Source organism: Chelonoidis abingdonii, chromosome 15 (genome assembly GCF_003597395.2).
Source record: "Chelonoidis abingdonii isolate Lonesome George chromosome 15, CheloAbing_2.0, whole genome shotgun sequence".
In the NCBI taxonomy this organism is placed as follows: domain Eukaryota; kingdom Metazoa; phylum Chordata; order Testudines; family Testudinidae; genus Chelonoidis; species Chelonoidis abingdonii.
In genome coordinates, this window is record NC_133783.1 from 35,158,653 (window position 1) to 35,183,816 (window position 25,164).

Genomic DNA, 25,164 nt, shown 5'->3' on the forward strand with positions numbered 1-25,164 from the left:
AGAAACTTTTACCCTAGCAACACTCGGCGGGTCGGCTGGGCGCCCCCTGGAGTGGCACCAGATATATAGCCCAGCCGACTCGGCCATCCTCCAGTTCCTTCTTGCCGGCTACTCCGACAGTGGGAAGGAGGGTGGGTTTGGAATGGATACGAGCAACACATCTCGAAGAACAACAGTTACAAAGGTGAGTAACTGTCTTTTCTTCTTCGAATGATTGCTCATATCCATTCCAGTTAGGTGATTCCCAAGCCTTACCTAGGCGGAGGGGTCGGAGTGAGATGTGGCAGCATGCAGAACCACTGCGCCAAAGGCTGCATCATCTCTAGACTGTTGGACCAGAGCATAGTGCGAGGCAAAGGTGTGGACGGATGACCAGGTCGCTGCGCGGCATATCTCCTGGATAGGCACGTGAGCCAGGAAAGTGGCTGATAAAGCTTGAGCTCTGGTTGAATGCGCAGTAAGATAGCCCGAACAGACATGAGTCAGGTCATTGCATGTGCGTATGCACGCTGTTACCCAAGAGGAGATCCTCTGGGAGGAGACTGGTAGACCTTTCATCCGTTCCGCGACTGCCACGAACAGCTGGGGAGACTTCCGGAAGGACTTCGTCCGCTCGATATAAAAAGCGAGCGCCCTGCGGACATCTAAAGAGTGTAACTGCTGCTCCCGTCGAGAAGAGTGAGGCTTCAGAAAGAAGACCGGGAGGAAGATGTCCTGGTTGGTATGGAAGCTGACAACTTACCTTAGGGGAGGAACGCCAGATGTAGGTGCAACTGCACCTTGTCCTTGTGAAAGACAGTATACGGTGGGTCCACCGTGAGCGCTCGAAGTTTGGAGACCCTTTCGGCCGATGTAATGGCCACCAGGAAGACTGTTTTACACGACAGGTACAGGAGGGAGCAAGTTGCCAGTGGCTTCAAAAGGCAGATGCATTAGTCTGTTTAGGGCTAAGTTGAGATCCCAGGTAGGGCAGGGCGTCATACTGGGGGGTAGAGGCGTTCTAGGCCCTTTAATGAATCTAGTGACCAGGGGGGGGAAAACACGGAGTGGCCACCCTCTCCTGGATGGAAAGTGGAGATAGCCGCCAAGTGCACCTTCAGAGAGGATGTCGCCAGGCCCTGCCTGCTTAAGATACCAGAGGTAGTCTAGGATCTGGGAATCGAGGCCTCCGAGGGAGTAGACGTCCTGCGTTGTACACCAGCAAGAGAAGCGTTTCCACTTTGCCAGGTACGTGGATCGAGTGGAAGGCTTTCTGCTACTGAGGAGATATGCTGTACTGGAGCGCAGCAGCGTAACTCTGCTGTGTTTAGCCATGCAGGAGCCGCCGTGAGGTGAAGTGCTGCAGGTCTGGTGGCGAAGCCTCCGTGGTCCTGCGTGATGAGGTTCTGGAAGAGTGGGAGGGAGACTGGACTGGCCATGGACAGGTCGAGCAGGGTATGTACCAGTGCTGTCTGGCCACGCAGCGCAATCAGATCAGATGCCCTGTCCCTGCGAGTTTTATCAGGACCTTCTGAACCGGTGGGAAGGCATATAGCAGGTGGTGCCTCATGACCAGAGGAATGCGTCCGTGATCGATCCCGCGAGAGACCCTGAAAGGAGCAAAACTCCTGGCACTTCCTGTTCGAGTGGGAGGCGAACAGGTCTATGAGGGAAACCCCCAGCTTGGAAGATTGAATGGATGACGTCTGGTTTATCAACCATTCGTGACAGAGGAAGGATCGGCTCAGGCCAATCCGCCAGAGCGTTCCAAACCCCCGGAGAAAGGACGCCACCAGGTCTATCGAGTGGGCTATACAGAAGTCCACCAGGTCGAATGGCTCTTGACACAGGGGAGAGAACGAGTCCCCCCGTTTGTTGATATAATACATGGCCGTTGTGTTGTCTGTAAACACAGAGACACAACGGCCGTGAAGATGTTGTTGGAACGCCTGACACGCGAGGCGGACTGCTCTCAACTCCCGGACGTTTATGTGGAGCGTCAGCTCCTGCTGCGACCAAAGGCCCTGCGTGCGAAGGTGACCTACGTGAGCCCCCCAACCGAGGGATGACGCATCCGTCGTTAAGGACAGTGAAGGCAGTGGTGGTTGGAACGGTATCCTTGCACATACCAGGGAGGGAGTTAGCCACCAATCGAGAGAGCGTAGCGTGCTCGGGGGAACTGTCACTAGGACGTCTATAGGGTCCCTGCCCGGGCGGTAGACTGAATTGAGCCACGTTTGAAAGGGGCGCAGGCGGAGCCTGGCATATTTGGTCACATAAGTACATGCGGCCATATGTCCCAGTAGGTCGAGACACGTGCGAGCCGAGGTGGTTGGGGAGGTCTGCAGACCTCGAATGATCGACACAATCGTCTGGAAGTGGGGCTGAAGGAGGTAAGCCCTGGCTTGAGTGGAGTCCAGCGTCGCCCCTATGAAGTCCAGCCTTTGTGTGGGGACCAGAGTGGACTTCTCGGCATTGAGGAGCAACCCCAGCCGGGAGAATAGGTCCGTGATTATGCCGACATGCTGTCGGACCTGAGTCTGGGAGGCTCCCTTGATGAGCCAGTCGTCCACATACGGAAATACATGTATTTGTTGCCAGCGGAGGTGGGCGGCGACGACAGCCATGCACTTCGTGAATACCCTTGGGGCCGTGGAGAGGCCAAAGGGGAGAACTGTAAATTGGAAGTGCTGGTGGTTGACCACAAAGCGAAGATACCCCCTGTGTGGAGGAAAGATGGCATTGTGGAAGTATGCGTCCTTCATGTCGAGGGCGGCATACCAGTCTCCAGGATCCAGGGACGGGATAATAGTCCCTAGGGAGACCATACGGAACTTCAACTTGACCATCCACTTGTTGAGGCCTCGCAGGTCTAGGATAGGCCTGAGGCCTCCCTTGGACTTGGGAATCAGAAAGTAGTGGGAATAAAACCCCTTCCCCCTCTCGTCTAATGGTACTCCTCTATAGCTCCTGCGGCGAGGAGAGACTGCACCTCTTGTAAGAGGACTTGCTCATGAGAGGGGTCCTTGAAGAGGGACTGGGATAGGGGGTGGGAAGGCGGGGATGAAGCAAATTGGAGCTGGTATCCTTGCTTCACCGTGCATAGAACCCAGAGATCTGAGGTCAGTTGGGACCACGCCGGGAGGAAGTAGGAGAGACGGCTGGAGAAGGGAGGGGAAGGATCCTGTCTTGAGACTGGTACGCCATCCTCGGGCGCATCTTCAAAAGTTGGACTTAGGCCCCGGGGGTGCTTTTGGGGGCCTGTGGTTTTGACCCCCTTGGGGTCCGGACTGGCGTCTACGGCTACCCTACCCGTGCCTCCTACTGAACTCCTGCCTGTGCCGAGGCATAAAGTACGGGCGGTGGGGTTGAGGTCTGAAGGGTCTACGTTGGGTCATGGGGGTATGCATGCCGAACGAGAGCATGATGACCCTATTGTCCTTCAAACTCTGCAACCTGGGGTCAGTCTTCTCCGAAAACAAACCCTTGCCATCAAAGGGTAAGTCCTGGATGGTATATTGGAGCTCGGGTGGCAGGTTGGAGACCTGGAGCCAGGAGATACGCCTCATGGTAATACCGGAGGCCAGAGTTCTGGCTGCCGAGTCGGCCGCATCGAGGGAGTCTTGGAGAGAGGTTCTGGCCACCTTCTTCCCTTCCTCCAGGAAGGTGGCAAATTCCTGGCGTGAATCTGGAGGCAATAGTTCAGTGAACCTACCCACCTCCGCCCAGGTGTTATAGCTGTAACGGCTCAAAAGAGCCTGCTGGTTGGCCACCCGGAGCTGCAGGGCCCCCGCTGAATACACCTTACAGCCCAGGAGGTCCATCCGCCTAGCCTCTTTGGATTTTGGGGCTAGTGCCTGCTGGCCATGGCATTCCCTTTCGTTGACCGACTGGACAACTAATGAGGAGGGAGGAGGATGAACATATAAGTACTCATACCCCCCCGAGAGGGTACCATGTATTTCCTCTCGACTCCCTTTGCTGTAGGGGGAATGGAGGCTGGGGACTGCCATAAGGTGTCGGCAGTGGCCTGGATGGTCTTAATAAACGGCAGAGCCACCCTAGTGGGGGCATCCGCAGACAGGATGCTCACGACAGGGTCCTCAACCTCCAGAACTTCCTCCACTGGGAGGTTAATGTTGAGTGCCACCCTGTGAAGGAGGTCCTGATGGGCCCTGAGGTCTATCGGCAGAGGCCCTGATGACGAGGTCCCTGCCACAGCCTCATCCGGAGAAGAAGAGGACGATACTCCAGGGATGAGAGGGTCCTGAATGGCCTCTTGCTCCTGGGGTGGTTCCTGCTCTAGCGGTACCAGGGAGTCTGGAGGGTGGGTCATCTGCTCCTCCATTCCAGCTGGACGGGGACGGGTAATGGTGGCCTCTGGTGCCCGATGTTCTGAGGCAGCAGAGCGGGTCTGGACTAAAGGAGCACCTTGGGCTTGATGGTATGCCCAGGGTGTCTAAAAGGACCACTGTTGAGGTCTCATGTCCTGAGACTGGACGTTCTGGAAGACACCCGTAGGCACCTCCGTATCACAGTCCTGGTCGTAATAATTGTCCACGTGGGAGGACACTGACGTCTGCCTGGATGGCCATGGTGGAACAGAGAAACTTGGAGCAGAAGTCTCGATGGACCTTGCTCCCCTCTTTAGCGGGGACTGGTGCCGGTATTCAGAGCGGTACCAAGATCGAGACTGGGACCTACGACCAGACTGGTGCCGGGAGGTCGACCGGGATCTCGAGTCCCTGCAGCGTGATCGGCTCCGGGAGGTACGGTGCCTGGGTCGGTGCCAGGAACCAGAGCGGTGCCGCGAATATCGAGGTGGAGAACGAGAGTCCGACCGGTGCCGCGAGTCCGACCGGTGCCGTGTAGAGGAACGGTGCCGGGACTGCGAGCGGTGTCTAGAGCGGGAGCGTCGTCTCGACCGGGCGCGCCTGCGGGACCGCGACCTTGAGCGGTGCCGGTTCGCTGAGCCAACAGACAGGGGTCTGGTCAGGGTCGGCTTGCCCATAGATTGGAATACCTGTGCCGGCGGTGCCGGGGGTAGGGGCAGTGCCGCATCAGTGATGGCAATCAAGTCCCTCGCCACCGAAAATGCCCTCGGTGCAGACGGCATAGCGAGCTCTACCACGGCGGGCGCCGGGGAGCTATCAGGCACCGGACTCGACGGCCCTCGTGGGGTCGGAATCGATGGTGGCAGTTTAGGCGGTGCCGTGGCAGGTATCAGTACCGGGTGGTCCGATTTAGGCGCAGTCTCTGGCTGCGACGTGGGTGTTGCCGAAGCAGCAGGAGTCTTAGCCTTCTTCGACCTCGGGGAGAGGGAGCGGCGTGGAGTCCATTTCGGTGCCGGCGGTGGCCGGTGCCGGGAGTCTTTAGGCGTATCAGTGTGGTCCGGTGCCGTGGCGGTGCCTCTGCTCACCGGCTGACTCGTGCTCGGTGCCGAAGGTGAAGGTATCAAGGTCGCTTCCATGAGGAGCTGTTTTAATCTGATGTCCCGCTCCTTCTTAGTTAGCGGCTTGAAAGCCTTGCAAATCGAGCACTTAGCAGTTAAGTGTGATTCCCCGAGGCACTTCAAACAGGGGTCGTGAGGGTCTCCTGTTGGCATCGGCCTGTGACAGGCCGAGCACGGTCTGAAAACCCGGTGAGCCAGGCATGAGCTCCGGCACCAGGTGCGGGAAGGGGCTACTCCCCGAACCCCGCTAACAAGCACTAACTAACAAATATTAAATTATGAACTTACAACTAAATCTAATATATATAAGAACAAGAACAACAACTATGTATACGATAACAAGAAAAAACTACGAGTAGCTAGGGAAGGTGGAGGTCAGCTAAGGCGCACTCCACTGTTCCAATGACTGACACGGGCAGTAAGAAGGAACTGGAAGATGGCCGGGTCGGCTGGGCTATATATCCGGTGCCATAACGGCGCCACTCCAGGGGGCGCCCAGCCGACCCGCCAAGTGTTGCTAGGGTAAAAGTTTCTCCGACGAATGTGCATGCGGCGCGCACACACCTAACTGGAATGGATATGAGCAATCCCTCGAAGAAGAACAAAGGCACTCAATGTATTGTATGGATTAAAAAACTAAATTGACAACCCAAAATAAATTCATGATTTTATTGTATGATATTATGACAACAGATAACACTGTGGCAACAGCTCAGCGCAATAAGCACTAATTTCATATCAAGAAAAAAGTCCTGCACAATGAAGAATATAACAATTTAAAGTAATTCCTTGAACACAGACAAATCTAGCACTGATGTCAATAAGCAAAACAAAATATAAAAATCTTACCCACTTGATCTGCAAAAAATCCCAACCAACCGGTCTATTCTACATAAAAACTAGGGAGCTCTGATAGAACAGCTTCCTGGCTCACCAATCTTCCCACAAATGATGGGGATACTTATTTTTCCCTGCCTGTTTGTTTTCTTCTCTGTCACTCATGTTACTGGATGCTATATAAATTTATAATTTTGCATTAAGATCATTTTTTTCCCTGTATATTTGAAGCAAGGTCTTATCAGGATTGAAGTGAGTGTAAGAAGAATGTAGACAGCAGCAAAAAATTCTCTAACAAGCATCAGGGCCAGGCAAGGTATCAGGGAGCCTAAACAGCTCCATGACAGCTTCCAGTCTCTGCTTTGACCAATATAAACTCAGCAAAACAGAGAATCTGGCCAACCATGTGAAACAGATTAAGATGGAACTTTCATATAAGATGGTGCCTACATACCATTAAAGAGCATTTAAGCAAAACGTTTCTTTAAAATACACTTCTTTTGTCCATTTCTGTGCAATTTACAGGAACAGAATATGGAGAAAATTTATAGCCACTATTTCAAAAGTGGTCCAGTGACCACTACCCTTTAATGGGTGATCATCATGTATGTGAAATTAATTTCTGGTTTATGTCAAGTGGACAGTTATCCACATCACAAAAATCACCACCACAAGTAGGACTCATTACAGCAGTTTCAGAAGATGCAAAAGACTGGGCTCAAAACTGAACCAACACACTCCGGAAGCACTAAATTCTGTAATGCTAAATGAATGGTGCAGATTAGCTGGTGAGAAAGTCATGATGTATAAGAGAGAAGTAAACTTACTCAGTAACACCAAATACCAGTCTACACCTAAAAAAGTGAACATCTTTAGTTTATGGAAAGCTCATTGGAAAAGGACTGAATGTGCTAAACACTAATTTTAATAGAAAAATAATTTCTGTAATTTTTCACATTGAATCTGTTCTGCAGTTTGCATGAATTTGAATGCTATTTTCCATAATTCTTCACACAGCAATTTGTACGGACTGACTGAAACAACATTTTATACATACCCCTTTTAAAGGCACTTTGAAAGCAATGAATCTTGTTCCTGGTATAGGCTGTCCAACTGGTGTCAAAGTCCGCCATCTTTTATAAAAAAAATATATATATTTGTATATTTTTCTGAATACTTAAAGGATAAAATACTTTTCAACCTATACTAATATGATACAAGTCACCTGAAGTTTCATATAAAACAGCTACTTCTGTAATAAAGTTTCTTCTTCTTTGGAGTAAGCTTTCCTCAGCAAATGCACAAAAAAATACTGCTCTTTTTGGTCTTGAGATAAATTTCAAGCTACATTAAAATGTCTTATAAACATCAGACTCTGCTGCTCCCATATCACTCCAAACAGAAAGATGTAAATAGCACCCTGGTTTCCCTGATGGATCATACAGCTACTTGCTTGACATGTCAAGGGCCAGATTTCCAAAAAAAAAACTTCAGAACCAAGCAGCAATCCTATTTGGGCATCTAAATGAAGTGGTCAGGCTTTCTACGTGTTTAGCTGGCTACTTTATTAAGGTGCCTAAACAGAAACTGAACTCTCTTGAAAATCTGCCTTATTTCACCAGGAGATATTTCGATTTAAATAAATCCAAAATAAATACTATTAGCTAGCATGACTACTGAAACATTTCTTTTTTTTTGTTTCAATATTACACATTTGAATAATGTTAATAAATTAATATTGGGGGCGGAGGGGAATTCATATATTCCACAGTCAGAGGGGACCACTGTCATCATCTAGTCCAGTGGTTCTCAAACTGTGGGTTGTGACCCCAAAGTGGGTCATGACCCAATTTTAATGGGGTCATCAGGGCCAGCGTTAGCCTTACTGGGACCCAGGGCTGAAGCTGAAGACTGAGCTCCACCCCCACTTAGGGCAATGGGGCTTGAGCTGCATCCCCCTCTCTGCCCACCTGGGGAGGCAGGGCTTGGCCTGAGTCCCTCTTTCCCTCCACACACACACCCCCAACAGGGCAGCAGGGCTTGGGCTCCGATGCCCCCTGTCTCCCTCCTCATTCATGTAGTAACTTTATTGTCAGGAGGGTTGCGGTGCAATGAAGTTTGAGAACCCCTGATCTAGTCTGATCTCCTGTATAACACAGGACACATAACTTCCCCAATTTAATTCCTAGACTATGTCTTTTAGAAAAGCATCCAATCTTGATGTAAAAGTTGCCAATGACAAAGAATCCACCATGACACTTCGTAATGGGGAAAGGCGTCCACAATGCTGGAAGAACATGAGTATTATTTAGGTGAGTCAATTAGGATACAGAATTAGCATTTCTCAGAGCACAAAGATTCTTCCATTATCCAGCATAGCTACACAAATTATACGGAGAGACTGCTGGCCCTCCATAACTAAGTCTACAACCAGGTTTCCATTATGAGACCAATCTTCACCGATCTTCTAAGAAAGGGCAAGAAAAATATTTTCTAGTGACAGTTTTTGTGATCACTGTTAGTATAGAATGGGATTTTGTCCATAAATTTCAAGTAATTAAATGAAATCGTTCTGAAGTTACAAGTTAAAAATTAGTCCTTTGTACATTAAAAAAAAAATCTTCAAAATGGAATGGTTACAGTTAAAAATTTGTATATAGCTGTAAAACCACACTTGTACTGAGATGAACTGAATTAGGACGATGAAATTTGGGAGAGAAAGAGCCTGTAGGTCGAAGGGGTGTCTAACAGTGTTTTGGTGAAAATATTTTAATTTGGGTGAGTTATAAGCCTTTGAAAATCAACCATTGTGCATGCACTGTTAGCACGTGGCCAAAATGTTAACTATGTACTGCATATGCACCTGGGTCTCAGTGAGTTAAAAATTCAACTGTATCCCCTGAACCCATCAAGGAGCAATTCTAAATTATTCTAATATGGAAGCTCATGATAGGTTACATGACTTGTTAAAATTTGCACATGAAGTCTGGGGCAGGAAACAATATATTTATCTAAGGTAGCAAATCTACTAAACCACAGATCTCTGTATCTGATGCTTACTGATCTGTAGAATAGGGCCACTCAAGTTTATCTAGCTTTTGTCAAATGTTTTAAAATCTACAGAGGAGAAGCCAAATATAAGTGTAGTCTGTTTTACAGAAAGGTAAATAGGCACAAAATGCTGTGGGATGGACTTTCGGCCAGCAGAGGAAAGAAAAAGCTTGTCCTTTTCAAGGATTGCTGCACTGTGCCCCCCTGGGCTTGAGTACAGGAGATAGAGGGGCGCTGTGGCTAACTGTATGGGCAGCAGCATATAATATTAGTTTACTGGCTCCCATATACTCAAGGGAAGATTTATAAGCCCTTCCCCATGCCCAAAGGTGATATTATACACTAAGAAGAAAAACCGACTGATTTGCCTGAATGGCACTGTAGTGGGATTGGCTAGGCCATTGCCTGTAAGCCTGGCTGTGCTGTGTGAAATCAGGCAAGTGAGCAATTTTTCTCTCACAATCTGTAACGTGGTATACTCTTTTCAAGGAGTTTTGTGAGCTAAAGATGAAAATACACTATATAACTATAAAGTATTTTTATTAGACATTTTTCTTGTTTAGGGCATAAGGAAGTTTAAGGACCAGGCTGAAAGGCAAGGGTCATCTAATGCAGTATACATGAGCCTAGCAGTTAAGAGACACAGACGACAAACCTGGTTCTAATATTAATTTTCCATGTGACCTTGATCAATGGAGGGCTTGTCTCAATTAAGGAAACTTGCTAATTATACTGGTATAAACTTCCCTTATCTAGACAAATCCTTCCTTTTTCTGAGCAATAATTTTACAATCTGTAAAATGGGTGTAGTAATAGTTATCTACTTCCTAAAAGTGTTACAAAGCCCACTTAAGTGTGTAAAAGTGCTAAGAGTGAAGTATTAAAGATATACTGTCACTTTATTCTTATTATTTAACACTTACATTGCAGTAGCACTTAAAGGCCAAGGAGGTTGAGGCGCCATTGTGCTACTTAAAAATGTGGTCAGTTTCTAAAACTTACAACACATGACCCTGGGTATTCCCTGCTAATTTTTACTGGTTTAATATTATTTTCCTATTTAAAAAAAATAATGAAAAAAGTTTTTCTTCCCGTTGCTGGGCTGAATATCCACACAAACAAAAGAAGAAACAAACTGTCCACAATGTGCATTTGACAGCACTATCTCCAGGCCCAAAATAAGTTGTTACTTTTTATTGTAGTTTTTAAGTTGATGGTGTCCGCTGAAGTTTTGTAGAGGTAGAGCTGAGAATAGAACAAAGGAGATCAGCCTTGCAACACTGTATTCGTTACTTTAATTCATGTGGTCTCCAGGGCGTCACAACCACACTGGAAACTTCGGAAAGTGATTGTAAGGTTTAAACTTTTAAAGTCCAGCAAATTACACTAAAGTGCTTCACAGTGCTCCTAATATTCAAAGCCAGTAGAGATGGAGCAGAAAAAAGGCCAAACTCTACTGTTCATGTACACCCTAATGTCCTAGATAACAGATCCAGCACAGAAACTTAAAACATACTTTTTGTGTGTGAAAATGCTTTCAATGATCTCTACTTCAAAACTACTGAACCAATTTCCTTCGAACTCAGTTTGCTCCTTATATCTCATTAACAGCCACACAACAAAAGCAATCTTGAAGGAAATTGATCCAGTCTCTATGTATGTGCAAAACCTCTTCTCAGAATATATAGGGTAAATAGATATTTTATACATAAAGAACTAAAAAATATCTGAATGAATTCTACTGAAACTTTCCAAAACACTCCCTTCTGGGTAAAGATCAAGTACAGAAAAATTTCCAGTCCCCAATTAACTGGTGTGAGTAAGTTATAAGCAACTTAAGTAGGGGGTTTAAAGAAAGTTGTATTTCAACCTTAAATAGTCATTGCTACCATAATAAAATGGCCAAAAAAATCACCTAGATCACGGGTCAGCAACCTTTCAGCAGTGGTGTGCCGAGTCTTCATTTATTCACTCTAATTTAAGGTTTTGCATGCCAGTAATACATTAACGTTTTTAGAAGGTTTCTTTCTATCTCTATAATATATAACTAAGCTATTGTTGTATGTAAAGTAAACAAGGCTTTTAAAATGTTTAAGAAGCTTCATTTAAAATTAAATTAAAATGCAGAGCCCCCTGGGCTGGTGGCCAGGACCCAGGCAGTGTGAGTGCCATTGAAAACCAGCTTGAGTGCTGACTTCAGCACCCATGCCATAGGTTGCCTATCCTTGACCTTGATTCTACCTAACAGTTCTAATAAATGTGCCTTACATGATGCAATAAAAAGTTGATAAGTAGCTGGCTAGTGTAATTTATTTTGGAAAAGGAGGAGAAAAAAAAGACTGAGACACTCAAATTCAAATTATGCCAAGTATGTGATCACAGAAGTCACAAAAATCGTGTGTAGGGAGTTAAAATGTGATCTGTATAATTCCTTTTCATATTTTAATGTAACCAACACTGATCTTTGCATTAGAAAAACTGGATTTCTTCAGCTATGGATTTTCATTTTGTTTATAAAGGCCATTGTTTATATGAACAACAGGAAGGAGTTGGCTAAAGCTATTTATATAGTGCAAATAAGGATGCTGAAAAAAGAGCAGACTTGTACGTTAAGAGTATATTGATTAGTGTTCTGAAAGGCCAAAATATAGTTTGAAAATTGGAGAGTTTGTTTGTGAAATTGGACACACAAGAGTTGTTAATGTGCAACAATATTTATTTTTAACTGGATTAATTGCCTAACCTACAGCAAATATTTTCATTGAAGCATTCTACTGCACGCTCAACCTGTGCACTTACTGAAACTTTAACCTCAGCTTCCTGCTGCACTGAATTTACTAGTTAGTTACAGATATCTGTTTATTGACAACCAGAGTGACTAGATAGAAAGTCTGAAAAACTGGGACAGGAGATGGGTGGGTAATAGGCACCTACATAAGAAACAGCCTCAAATATCGGGACTGTCCCTATAAAACTGGGACATCTGGTCACCCTATTGACAACAGTAGATTTAATCTATATTTTTAATTAATCAAGAGCAAATATTGGACTTTTGCATCACTAAATGGTTCAGACAGGAACTGCTGTCTGACTACAAGGGCGAATGTTATTTATACAAATATATCAATAAGTAAATTTAAAAAGGTAGTTTAATGAGATTTTGGTCACTGATGTTCAAAAACTTGCTGCTGGATTCCCCTGTACGTGATAGTGTCCTATTTATTGCTATCTCTGCACACATTTCTAAAGCACCCAAAGTAATAACCAAGAAAGGCTGAACATGAGCACTTCTATGGTCACCGATGTGATAAAGGGGACAATGAGGGACATACTTTACCCTACCTATTCATGTTGAGATGGCATTAGAGTGGAAAAATTAAAAACAAACAATAAAACCCCCAGATCCCTCTGTCTACTGGAAATGAGGTGAACATGGGAAGCAAAAACTATGAAGACCCAAGATTCAGGTTCCTAGACACTACAGTAATATAAACAGTGCTAATAAATAGAATGACAAGGCAATTTCTCTGAGACACCAATACTGGCATATAGTTCATATACAGCAGTTTATTATAAGGTTCAAAACAGCTTAAGCTTCCTGCAGATCCACATTTGTCAAGTAATCCTTTCAATTATTTTGGAAAACCAAACTACATTAAACAAGTTACATATGTAATATATAACTATTATATAAAGTTCACTGGCACAATAGGTCAGTTGTGGTTTATCAACCCAACAACCATCCCTTAAGCATTTTCATCATCAAAAATTATTGTTGCAGCATAAGCAGTGGGCTCTAACCTGAAATGGTTCAAGCCCACATTTTGTATTTTGGAAGTTATTTATATAGTTATACATAAGGACTTACACCTTCAACATTAGATATGTTTGTGTGTGTGCACTCATTCACTGAAATCCAGTTTTGCTAGATAACAGCACCTAAACCATGCCTTGAACGTAATTCAGTTGTATTTCCTATTTCCACAGCATTCTAAAGAGCTTAAGTAGCGCATGACATGCAACATGATTCCATACCAGAACAAATGCAGAGTGGTAACCTTTTTAGTGTGTTTGTGAAAAATGTTTTTGGATTAAAAATAAAGTTATCTTGCAGTCCAAGCTTTTAGAAATTGTTTATCCTTCTAGTTTCATATATTCTCACAAGGGATTAAAATGCATTTTAAAAGCTTTAACTTTTAAATCTCTGTGTAATGGGGCACACATTTTTAAAGGTAGGAGGAAAAGAAAATACCACTGCCAAATAGCCATTGTTTCCATTCTTCTTACCCAGCTTGCAAAATTGTCGCAAAATTCAACAATCAAGGTAGAAAAATCTATTCAGCTGCCCTATTGCAATATGACTGATGAAAATGAAAAGTTTGATATTTTAGTTACAAGTTAAAAAAAATGTAAAGAATTACTTGTCTTCGGCAAATGGAATTTTGGAAAATTGTTTAGTTTGCAATTAAATTATTACTCAAAGAATTCTTTATTTAACCTACTTCTGGCACCTTCAAAACAGTAGGGAGTTAATCTAAAAAACCATGTTTTAGCCTTGTGCAGAGGTGTTACAATATTGAAGTTTTGCAGAACAGGCACAGAAAAGGTGTGTGCCAATTTAATACAGGTACGGTGGAAAAGCTCAGTGTCTCTGAATCCAGATTTTCTCATAAAAAAAACTGTAAAGCTATGTTGGTAAAGTAAATTGCATACAATTCTGGGGATTTAAAATTGAAAAATGTGAAAGTGTTTATTTGGAGGGGTGAACAAGTCAATTAGCAGCACTGAATCTGACCCAAGGGTGGTACCAAAAAGGTAATATACTGAAGGTAAGGCTTCTAGTTCTTAAGCCACCTAGGGACAGAGTATCTCCCAGACCCCAAGATGTAGCTCCATGACATGACAGCTACTTGGATTCTTTGAGGCTTTTGGTCAGTATATCAACTGTTAAGATTCTTTAAGCCCATGATTTTCTGAGTTAAAGTTTAAATGAATCTTCCTCCTTGAAGGGAAAAACATACTGCTAGCACAGGATTTTTCCTGCTTTGCACAGAAGAATGGATTAAATAAATACATGGAAACAGATTTAGTGTGTCCTGTTTTAAAAACAGGCTGTCCACTATTTCCTAATTCACCCTCTCATGAATGAGGCAATGGAGTGTGAGTAGGGGCATTTCTCAATGAAAACCACTTAACTTCACCCTCATTTTATCATTTATTTTACAGTGTATGACTGACACTTCACAAGAAGAAGAACACATTAGCTGACCCCAGGAACTCATCTTCTAAGTTAGAGGTAACATAACAAGAGTTATTATAACAGATGATGGGGACAGGAAGAACAATAATTCAAAACAGGCATGTTATGTAGGTCTCATTAGCTCTAAGGACTTTCTCCTTATATTTGTTATTTTATCATCATTTGGGAGAATAGGATCAAGAGTACATGGAAATAGAGCAAGGGTAGTCCTAACAGGAAAATGTTTTGAGAGAGAAATTCAAGGAGGTTTAAAATACTGGGACTGATCAGCTTAGAAAATAGAAAACTAAGGGGGGATATGATAAAGGTCAGTAAAATCATGATTGGTGTGCAGAAAGTGAATAGGGAAGTATTATTTTCCCCTTCACATAACACAGAAACTACAGTAGAACTTCAAATATACAAACACCAGTTACAGAACAACAGGTTAACTGGACACCATGTGAAACCGGAGTGGAGACCAAAACCAAAACCAACCAGGAAATACTGTACTGTCCCGTATTGCATCTGGGCTGCTTGTCCCCACCCCCAACTTGCCCCAGGGCACAGCCGGCAGGAGCAGCTCTGGGGTTTGCACTGCTTTCCTGTAAGCCATGGACGTTGTCCTCTCCCCTGCCCTCCTAGAGGGACAAGCTTGAATGCTCAGTCTGAGCCTAGGAAAGAAACTTCCTGAGCTCCTGCTGGAACCTGCCTGGGAGTGTTTGTTGCTGGAGCCCAAGCTCAAGCTCCTGCTTGCACGCTGTGCTCTGCAAGAGCTCATTTATAAAAGGCCATAGCCGGCACCCCGCGGCCAGACGCCTCAGTTCCACAGTGTGCCTCACTCGTCACCCTTGCAGCCAGGGGGCTAAAACCAGTTGCCTGTCCCCACCCCCTTGGATGGGGTTGACACTTAAAGGTAGGAAGTGAAGAACCTGAAGTTTGCAGGCTTGGGCGTGAGCCCCCGCTCCGAGCAGCCCGCCCTGAGGAGCGCCCCATAACGTCTTGTTCAGAGTTACTAACAACCTCCATTCCCAAGGTGTCTTTAACTCTGAGGTTCTACTGTATGAAATTAATAGGCAGCAGGTTTAAAACAAACGTAAAAATATTTTATACAACACATGGTCAACCTGTGGAACTTGTTGCCATGGGATATCATGAATGCCATGGGATAAAAAAAGAACTAGGTATGTTCACGGAGGATAGGTCCATCAATGGCTACTAGCCAAGACGGTCAGAGATGTAACCAGACGCATCACTAAAATCTCTGACTGCCAGAAGCTGGGACTGGATGGAAGAGAATGGATTAGTAGGTAATTGCCCTTTTCTATTAATTCCTTCTGAAGCATCTGGCATTGGCTATTGTTTGAAGACAGGACGCTGGGCTAGATGGACCATCGCAAATTTTCTACACTCTCTTCTCTCAATTAAGCATGTGAAACACTCTCCATTCCAGTCCTTAGTTCTCCCAAGGAAACTCACCAAGACTAATGTGTCAATATTCCGAAATTTCTAGAAGGTATAAAATAAGCAGAAGGAAGACAACAAACTTTCAGATACTCTTTATCTATCAGAAGAAACACAGGGTACAATTCTCCCTTTACAGGTTACCTTTATGAGTAGTGTATGGGGCATACCGAGGAAGGAAAAGATAAGATCCATAAAGAACAACAGAAGGTTAGAATGAAATAAAGCATAAGATGGTGCAGAGCTATGAAAGGAAGAAATCTGAACTTGTTCTGGAATACAAGAAGAATCCAGTGAAGGAACAGGGGATGGAGAAGGAGGAAAGGATGATGTGGTTAGAGCTATCAAAGAGGAAGCTTTTAATGGCAGAGTTCTGGATAAATGGGGAGAGTTACCTAGAGAAATGGTAGTTACAATAGTGGAGACATGAATAAATATTTTAATAATAGGGTAGAGGTGAAATTGCCTCAGCGGAAGTCTGAGAGTCTAGATGTAGGGCAGGTGTTAGAAGTCAAAGATGACATCAAGATTAGAGACAGGGTGACAGGAAAATGGTGGTTTTGTCAACAATAATGGAAACAAAGGCTTGAGTGAAAAAGCTAATTATTGGAGAAACTGAGCTGGAAACAGCAGACAATCCAAGAGGAGTTATCAGAAAAACGCAGCAATGCTTGACTGAAGAAATAATGAAAGGTTAGGAGCACAGAAGTATATCTAGAAATCATCAGCATAGAAGTGACAGCTGAATCTATGTGACTGAGAACATGTAGAAAGAAGCTATGGAGGCAGATGATAAAAGAATCAAGGAATGAACCATAGGGAGCCAAAAGAATACTGGAGAAGTCCCGTAGTTCTCAGGAGGTAAGAGGAAGAACCAAAAGTGTTAAGGAAATTCAGGAACAAGTATGAAAGGAGCAGCTGATTATCAAATAGGAGATAGTCCATGTACAATTAATTAAAATACAGCCTCATAGCACATGTAATTTTCTAACCTCTGGAAGGAAGAGCATGTATGCTGATCTTCTGTCAGCATGTTAAAAAGATGTGTGTGTGAGGAGTACAAGCCAAATCTCACCTTTAAATTTGCATCATAATGGCTACACAGCTTGGAAAGCCTCTCGTGGCCCCACTGTCTAAATTCAAATTTCCTGGGTTTTATAGTGCTCACAAGTTTATTGTTCTAACAGGAAAGCATTTATTATACACTTGTGCACACATAAATCAGTACGTGACATATTGCGCATACACAGTACTTTTTCAGTCATTATCTTTATTTCTCTAATTTTTCAGACTTGCAAACATTTCATATGACTATATACATAAAGATTTGATGTCTTAAAAATAAAGCCATTTGAGTTACGCAAATATTTAAATAGAAGTCAAACTTTTTTCTATGCATGGAAACATTTTGTGCCCATCCCCTCCCCCAAATGCACTACCACCTCAAAGCACACAGAATTTTATCTGCTTTTCTAAACAAAAGGGAAGTGTCTCACTTTTCAGATGAGAACAAGCATAAAAACTTCAAGCTCAGACTAATTTTTTCCAGAAAGTTATTTGGGTCTGAAAACAGGGGCTTCAAATAAAAATAGCATCTTAACTATATTACTGTTATAATAGTACTCTAGCTAGCTACTTTAGAAAAGGTATATGAATATTATTCTTAGGTCTGGTTTATGTGAAAACGTATCCCCCTTTCATTCTTTTAAAATTAATGTTTGTATATTTAAAGAGTTTCAGAGATCTGCCACAACAGATGGAAACGCTCTTAAAAACAAAGAAAGCAAGCTCCCATCACATTTAGTTATGTGTATCCTGGTAACAAGTATAGGGGAACAAGGCTGATCCGGGGTCAAATGGCTATGTATTTGATAGTGAACCAATGGCAGTGGTCTCTTGTACCAGGATGGTGAAAAGGAAGAAAAAAGGAAAGGTAGGGAAGAGCTCTTGTTTGAGCAATCACATCTGAGTGATTGAAGATCAGTGTCAGGCTCTAAATGTAAGAGTCTAATCTGATGTGGGTACCTGAGGGAGCAATTCTAGAAAGAGATGGATACAAAAAGATGCGTTTACCCTATGTTAATAAGGTGACTATGAATAAATTAGGTTACTGATCCTGAATGTTTTCAGTTAAGCTTTGAGGCAGATGTTTGACAGCAAGGAAGTTACTTCAACAAACCATATTACAAAAGTTGTTTTGGACAGAAGGCTTGCAGACCACACTTATAAATACAAGTTATATTTGATAAGAATGGCTTACTACTTTGATTTTTAACAGACTGGATATTTTTATATTAAGAGACTAGATATCATTAAAGTAGAACCACTAACTATCATCCACCTGAATTGTCATAAAAAAGGTCAAACAGAGGTGCAAATATTAGTAATATTTGTAGTTATGTCTGTTCAGTGCAACACTGGTAACGCCGAAACAGTAAATCATATTTTAATAATAAAGGTAGCAGTTGTTTTCACCTATGTGGTCAGTCTAAATGACAACTTAAAAAATACATGTTATCAAGTGAATGAATTCAGCTTTTTGGCTGCTGAAGTAGATCCCACTGTGTATCAGTTCTTGGGAAAAGCTTAGTTGTATCTTCTCAAGAGGAAAGTACAGTTATATTAGAACATGTTGCAGATAAAATATGCAATGAGTTACCTTCATTGTACCTATTTGGTATATTTCACACTCAATTTAGATACAAACTTCTGTTTTCATTTTCAAGCACAAGATTTATTTGCTCACGTTTTCCATAAGTAACTGGGCAAGCAGAATGTTAGGTGACTAATTTATAGGAGTAAAATGACAGAACTGTTGAATTGTACAATTGGATTTCTCAGTATCAGAAGCAATCTGAAAGCATAAAGCCTCTGACCTTTGGCTTGTCAGTCCTCAGTGGCATTATTAAGCAATAATGCATAAAATAATTGATAGCTCAATGGGCTATGTTCAAGATTGCTTGTGATACAGCAGTTACAACGGATTTAGAGCACAGCGGGAGAGAACTATGGGATGCCTGCACTGCCTCTGCTCTATCTGTCCTATACATGGGAATGTTCTATCATTCTGGTGTCTTTAATGGACATTAGACTTATTTCTTGAAGTAAAAAAGCAACACATTTCTCTACTATAGTATTTCCAGAATATAATAGCTCAGAAAACTCCAGCGTTGAAGTACATCAGGAACACAGATTCAGCAAAGAAATTAATATATTGCCATTTGTCTCTTGGGAAAGATTTTTGACTAACAGTGGAAACCTGGTAAAGACAGATGTACATCTTTTAAAAGTTACACTGGGCAGAAAAGTAACTTAAAAGATGTACGTCTGAAGCTAACAATTCAAAGGTTTCCAAAACTTGCAGTCCTTTGCGAATATGCATGATTAGAGGGCAATTTCCATAGTTTAGTACTTCCCTTAAACTGCCCCCCCCACCAAAAAAAAAAAAAAAAGAATTCCAAACCAGATACTATACACATGCCAAATAACTAAATTGTACAGAAACAGAGAGACTGAAATACTACAGATTGCATAAATTAATCTCCAGAATAGTATACTTGAACTGTGTGCTGCAGTTCAGGATCTGGGCCTAAGTGATTTACAGAAATGTACAATTCTCACACAGATACCATAGATTTCTAACAGATCTCATGTGACTCGATTTGCCCTATTTCCCCCGTGTTTAAAGTGCGATTCTGCTCTGAGGTCAGACTTCAAAAGGCTTTCTGGGGTTACACACTGTCTCACTGACTTCCAGAGCAAATTTGCTCAGTTTATCTCTAAAACAATGTTTTATTTTAGACTGCTAGTCCCATGAACAACTTTGAATCCGAACTTTGAACTTTTCTTCTCATGCAGCCTCACAAATAAGTGTTCAGTAGGCCAAATTAGGCCCTCAGTGATACCCGTCCAAACCTGATGGTCTTAAAATCACAGGCTGACATGTGTAGTCCCATTGCCTTTAATTAAGGTTAGAACTAAGCAAACAATTCTGTTTATAGTGCACAAGAATAAGCGGAATCCAGCTTACTCTCATTTAACTGTATTAGTTCCAAAGTGTTAACTGAAGTAAAAAAGCAGTAAACATACATTTTTATCCTTTAAGACAACATACGTAACTCTGAACAGGAGAACTAGATGACTCATGACTATGGTGCCATTTTTACAGTCATTTTTCAGAGCAGAACAGAACTGCAATGGAAATGGTCTTCACTGTCTTTAATTTGGATTCTGGTGCATAAATAAATATAATTATCATTGTTAGTGTCCTGGCAGCTCTGGAAATAGTTTAAGTAACTTGAACTCCCTCTACTGGTTGGTTTAGCAAAACACTGCATACACACCTTACATAAAGGGATTTAAAAAAAAAATTATCTGTAATAGTCTTTAAAAAAAAGTTCAACCACCACCAAGTTTTAAATAATTAAGGTTGGTCAAACACTGATGTATATGTGTCAGTATTCTTTTAAACAGCCACAAATAAGAGAAGAATTTTATTTCCTAATAAAATAATATTGAAGACATGGTCCTCTAATTTTGACACCACATTTCTAATATCACTGAATTACAAAGCTTTATAAACAACTTTTTAAAATGTCTAATTAAACTATACTGTTTTATTTGCTGAAATCAGGTACCAATGGATTAATAATAATATAAAGACCTCTTAAAGTAATTAGCCATTCAGGTTAAATGTAATTTCAGAAAAATCTAAAAATAAGGGCTTGTTTACACTTACAATGCTGCACTAGTGCAGCTGTGCCACCAAAGCACTTAGTGAAGACCCGATCTAGGCCAACTACTACACCTCCCTGAGAGGCTGTAGTATGTTGATGGGATAAGCCCTCCTGTCAACATACAGCTGTCTACATTGGGAGTTATGTCAGTATAACTACATCGCTCAGGGGTGTTGATCACTCGGAGGTGCGGAATTTCTACACCCATGAGTGACATAGTTATACCAACATAAATTAGTAATGTAGACAAGCCTAAGACACTGCTAACCTTCAATACAGTGTGTTCTTCAGGTGACTTTGTATAAGAAATAAAATACAATTAGTTAAGTTAGTTACAGATATGGTGACAGAACACTCTAGAATCTGATCTTAGAGGGACAATGTCAAATTAAAAATATATCCCAAATGTCTATCTAAAATTTTTTTAAACTGTTGTTACAATTAAAACTGAATATTAAAAATGAAGAATTATGAGGGAAAAACTGGAGAAAAAGTGGTGCTCTTGACAGGATATTGTGAATGTAGTTTTACCAGTATAAAGGTGCCATATATCCATATAGCTTATTCCCTTTCCTGTACAGGAATAAGCTGTACCAGTAGAAGCCCCTTTATACAGGTATAACTGTATCCACACTATGGGGTTTGTATTGTTTTAATTATACCAGTATAAAGTGGTACAACTTATATGCGTGTAGACAAGCGTTAAGTTTCACTGTTTCCTCCGTATGTAGTCTCTCCTGTTTGCACAGGACTCTCTCACAGCAACAAGGGATGGGAATAAATAAAAACTGGAAGGTGATTCAGGGCTAATTGTAGTACCAAAAAACTACTTTTAGTTTGTTTTAAACTAGATTTTAAATTGATGGTATTGTTTTGAGTTGCATAGTTCCTAACCTGCTTGAACTTGTCCTGTTTTAAATTTTCTGGTCATAAACTGAGTAAAGAAACTGAATTCTGAATGGTTCAGAGCAATATGCCCAGAAAGTTTTCAGCAATTTAGTTAACATTTTATTTTCACATAAGCAATTTCTTACCAGAAAAAAATAACCAGAAAATTCCTATTAAGAATGTGCACCAAAAAGAAATAAAAATCATTAACACATTATGTAGACTTAGTAAGACCATACACATTTTTAAATAATTAGATAAAAACCAGTTCCGTTTTCACTTACCTTCAGGAGAAACTGTTAGCAATGCCACTAAAACCCAAATGTACCAAGGAACTGCATTCCTTACACTACTTTATATTACTGATTCTATCAACCATACCAAGAAAATAAGTACCTCAATTTTGATCTTGGCAGGTCAAAAGCCTTTTGGGCCATGTTTCAAATATACTTCTAATTTTAAGTAAACACATATATACTGTTAAAGGCTGTTTCACTAGAAATATATTTAAATGTTTAAATAAGATTAAAAATAAGGTTGTTTAATAACTCGTAATGTCTTCAGTGACAAAAACCATGAAATTGAAAGACAATCTTTAAAAACACAGCTGCATAATTTGGAAAAGTACAAAAACTGACCAATTAAATTTTTAAATTTAAGCTCCAAAATTTTATTAGTTGATGACTCTCCTACAGGATACAGTTTATTTCTCAATTTGGGAATGTACGCAAGTGTTAGTTTCTAATTTTAAGTAGAAACTAGGATAACTTTCACAATTAAGAAAGGAATGCCTGTAGCCTGTGTGTTTAGGTCAGAGCTGTTTCACTTTCTTCAAATTCAGGGGATGAAGCAAGGGACAATTTGTTACTGAACATGTTCTCAGTTCTATAATATTAATAACCTAAGCCAGAAAGAAAATGAACAAGACACTAATTCTTTTACCAGCACCTTAAAGACTAACAGATTTATTTGGGCATAAGTAAAAAACCCACTTCTTCAGATGCATTCTTTTAAGTTTCCATCCTTTCTGTTTGATAAACCTAAGACCTTTTAAATAAAAAAAGGTAAAATTTTTAAACTAACTTCATTTAAAACTTTGGATATAATATAAAAGGGAAGTGGAAGAATAAATTAAGTTAAAACTATTCAATACTTTATAAATAATAAAAAGCTACTGATATTTTAACAAGTTTTAATTCCTGACCACAGCCTGCTATGACCACTCATCTAAAATTCTTTGAAGTTACTTAAAAAAAAAATTGTATTTATTTTTGTTGCCCTGGATTGATTTTATAATATCAACATAAGAGATCTTTTTGGCAGGGAATGGAAATCAGGACTCCTATATGTTGTTTTTGACTTTTTCATTCATTCAAAGGCTTTAGTAAAGCTACTTAACCCTCAATGTAAAATGGGGATAATACCCACCTTTCTGAAACACACTGAGATCTTCTGATGAAAGGCATAAGCCTCACTACTCCATACTACTAGCTGTTAAGTTTACGTGCACCCAGCTAAGTCTGTTGGTGAACTGCCAGTAGCACAAAGGCTACATTTGTTATAATAAAAAATGGAGAAGATTGCAGCCACTGTCATTTTTAATATGAAGCACAACCAGTTGTCCCAGCATGCCAGATCACTAGGATGCAGATAGAACACTGCATCCTGGGACTTATTGTCCGAGACATCACCAGTAAACATTCTGACAGTTCACTTGAAAAGTACAAGTAGGAAAAAAAAAAAAAAAAAAAGGTCTTTTGCACTTGTATCTATGAGAATGTCCCTTGTGCACATGCATGTAAGCATCTGCCCCCCAGCTCCTCCCCAGTTCTTGGTGGTACTGTAAACATCTGAGAACTTGAAAGGATGGACTACTGTCCCTCCCCTCCCTCCCCAGTTGTGAGGACGCAATTCAGGGGGGAGCTAGGAAGAGGAGCTATGTTTGCTTGATGAAGGAGAAGCGTTCACAGACAGGCTGGGATATTATACTCACCTGGGGGATGGTGGGCTGTGTCTTCCCTGTCTTGGAGCAAATACCTACCTTAACTGGCTGTAGGCGGCAGAGAGGAGATGCTGTAGCGAGAGAGTGCATGGGGCAGTCAGAGCCCCCTCCCTGCAGGCGGGGCTGGGCCCGCTCCTGCCTCTCTCAGTGTGAGGGATACTTACCCATCGGGGATAGTATTCTTCTTTACCATGCTGAAAGCAGGAGCAGGCAGAGCAGGAGGCAACGGTGAAAGTGGGCACTGCAGCAAAGGAGAGAGAACCGCGCAGTTAACACGGTGCCAATCTCTTTCTCCATTAAGATGGTCCATCTCACAGGGCTGACCCTAAATGCAAGCACAGCAAGCAGCCACTTCGGCTCCACATTTTATGCCATCAAGTTCTGCAGCTTGCAGGCTGGCCCATTTTCCTCTGCTGCAGTAGGAGAGAAGGGGAAGACAGCAAGTCACCCACCACCCCCCCAAAATCTGAACCAGAGAGAAGAGGCAACAGATTTCTCCCTCAATTCGACTCTAGCAGCAGGGCTGAAGGGGTCAGAAAGATCTTACTAGCAGATCTTTCCTCCTCCTGTAGCAGATCTGCCCTCCCTTCGCACTCTCTGGGCCTCATTTCTGCTCCCAACGAGGAAAGGGAAGATCAGCCCCGCAGCAAGGGAAGAAGATTCACCTGCCCAACGCTAACCTAGCTGGGCCCGATCCTGCCAGGTGCTCAGCTCCCGCTGACTTAGCGACCCCAGAACGGCCCCAAAAACAGCCCGGGGTCGCCGCTCCAAAAAAGACGCTTTTAGCTGGCGCGAGGCCCCAACCCCAAAGACGGCGCCCACCATCCCCTCTGGCCTCGGAAGCCCCTGGCAGCCCCACCCCCGCAGCTGGCTCCCAGAAAATGGAGATCCCGGATTCCGGGGGCTGCCGGGTGCCTGCGAGGCAGAAGGACCAGGGATGGGGCCGGAGCTCGGTGGGAGGCGCGGGGACAGGCCGGGCCTGCGATCAGGTCTCCTTAGTGAGAGATGCAGGGCTGGGACCGTGAAGGGGGTGCGGTCGGGTCCCGGCGAGGCAGGGTGGGGGGCTGGGGCTGTAGGTCGCCCGTACCCTGAACGGATTTTCCTTGAAGAGAAAAGCTGTAGTAGCGAAACAGACGACACAGAACCTTCCCGAAAGGCTCCGCACTGCGCATGCTCAGCAACCGGCCAGCTAGCGTTTCACACTGCGCATGCTCATCAGTTGCCGATGGGGTCAGGAATATCGTGGTGCGCATGCTCAACAACACGGGGCCAAGTTTGTAGGTAGGCTCAAGGGCTAGTGAGGCACGGAGTTTCAGTGCGCATGCCCAGTAAATAACCGGGGTAGGGAAGAGGTATCAGTGCGCATGCTTAGAATCAGGATTGTCGGGAGGGGGAAAATGTATCATTGCTCATGCCCAGTATAGGCACCCTAACTAACTTAAATTGGTGAGAGCCGGGATCCTCTGTCTGGGGGCGCAGCTCCCTCAGATGGTCTGTATCTTCCCCGTGGCCCGCC

The 25,164-nt window shown here is 43.0% G+C and overlaps 1 protein-coding gene across 1 annotated transcript in view; it reads right to left on the reverse strand.

Annotated features, from left to right (window-relative positions):
* The window catches only part of LOC116818974 (uncharacterized), a 37,264-nt gene extending 12,406 nt beyond the window's left edge, over window positions 1-24,858 (reverse strand). The window contains exons 1-3 of the mRNA XM_032770279.2: window positions 24,736-24,858; window positions 23,813-23,889; window positions 7,326-7,401 (exon numbers count right to left, since the gene is read on the reverse strand). Coding sequence (XP_032626170.1) covers window positions 7,326-7,401; window positions 23,813-23,841 — 105 coding nt within the window. The 5' untranslated portion in view covers window positions 23,842-23,889; window positions 24,736-24,858. The remainder of the gene's footprint in view (window positions 1-7,325; window positions 7,402-23,812; window positions 23,890-24,735) is intronic.
* Between the last annotated feature and the right edge of the window lie 306 nt (window positions 24,859-25,164).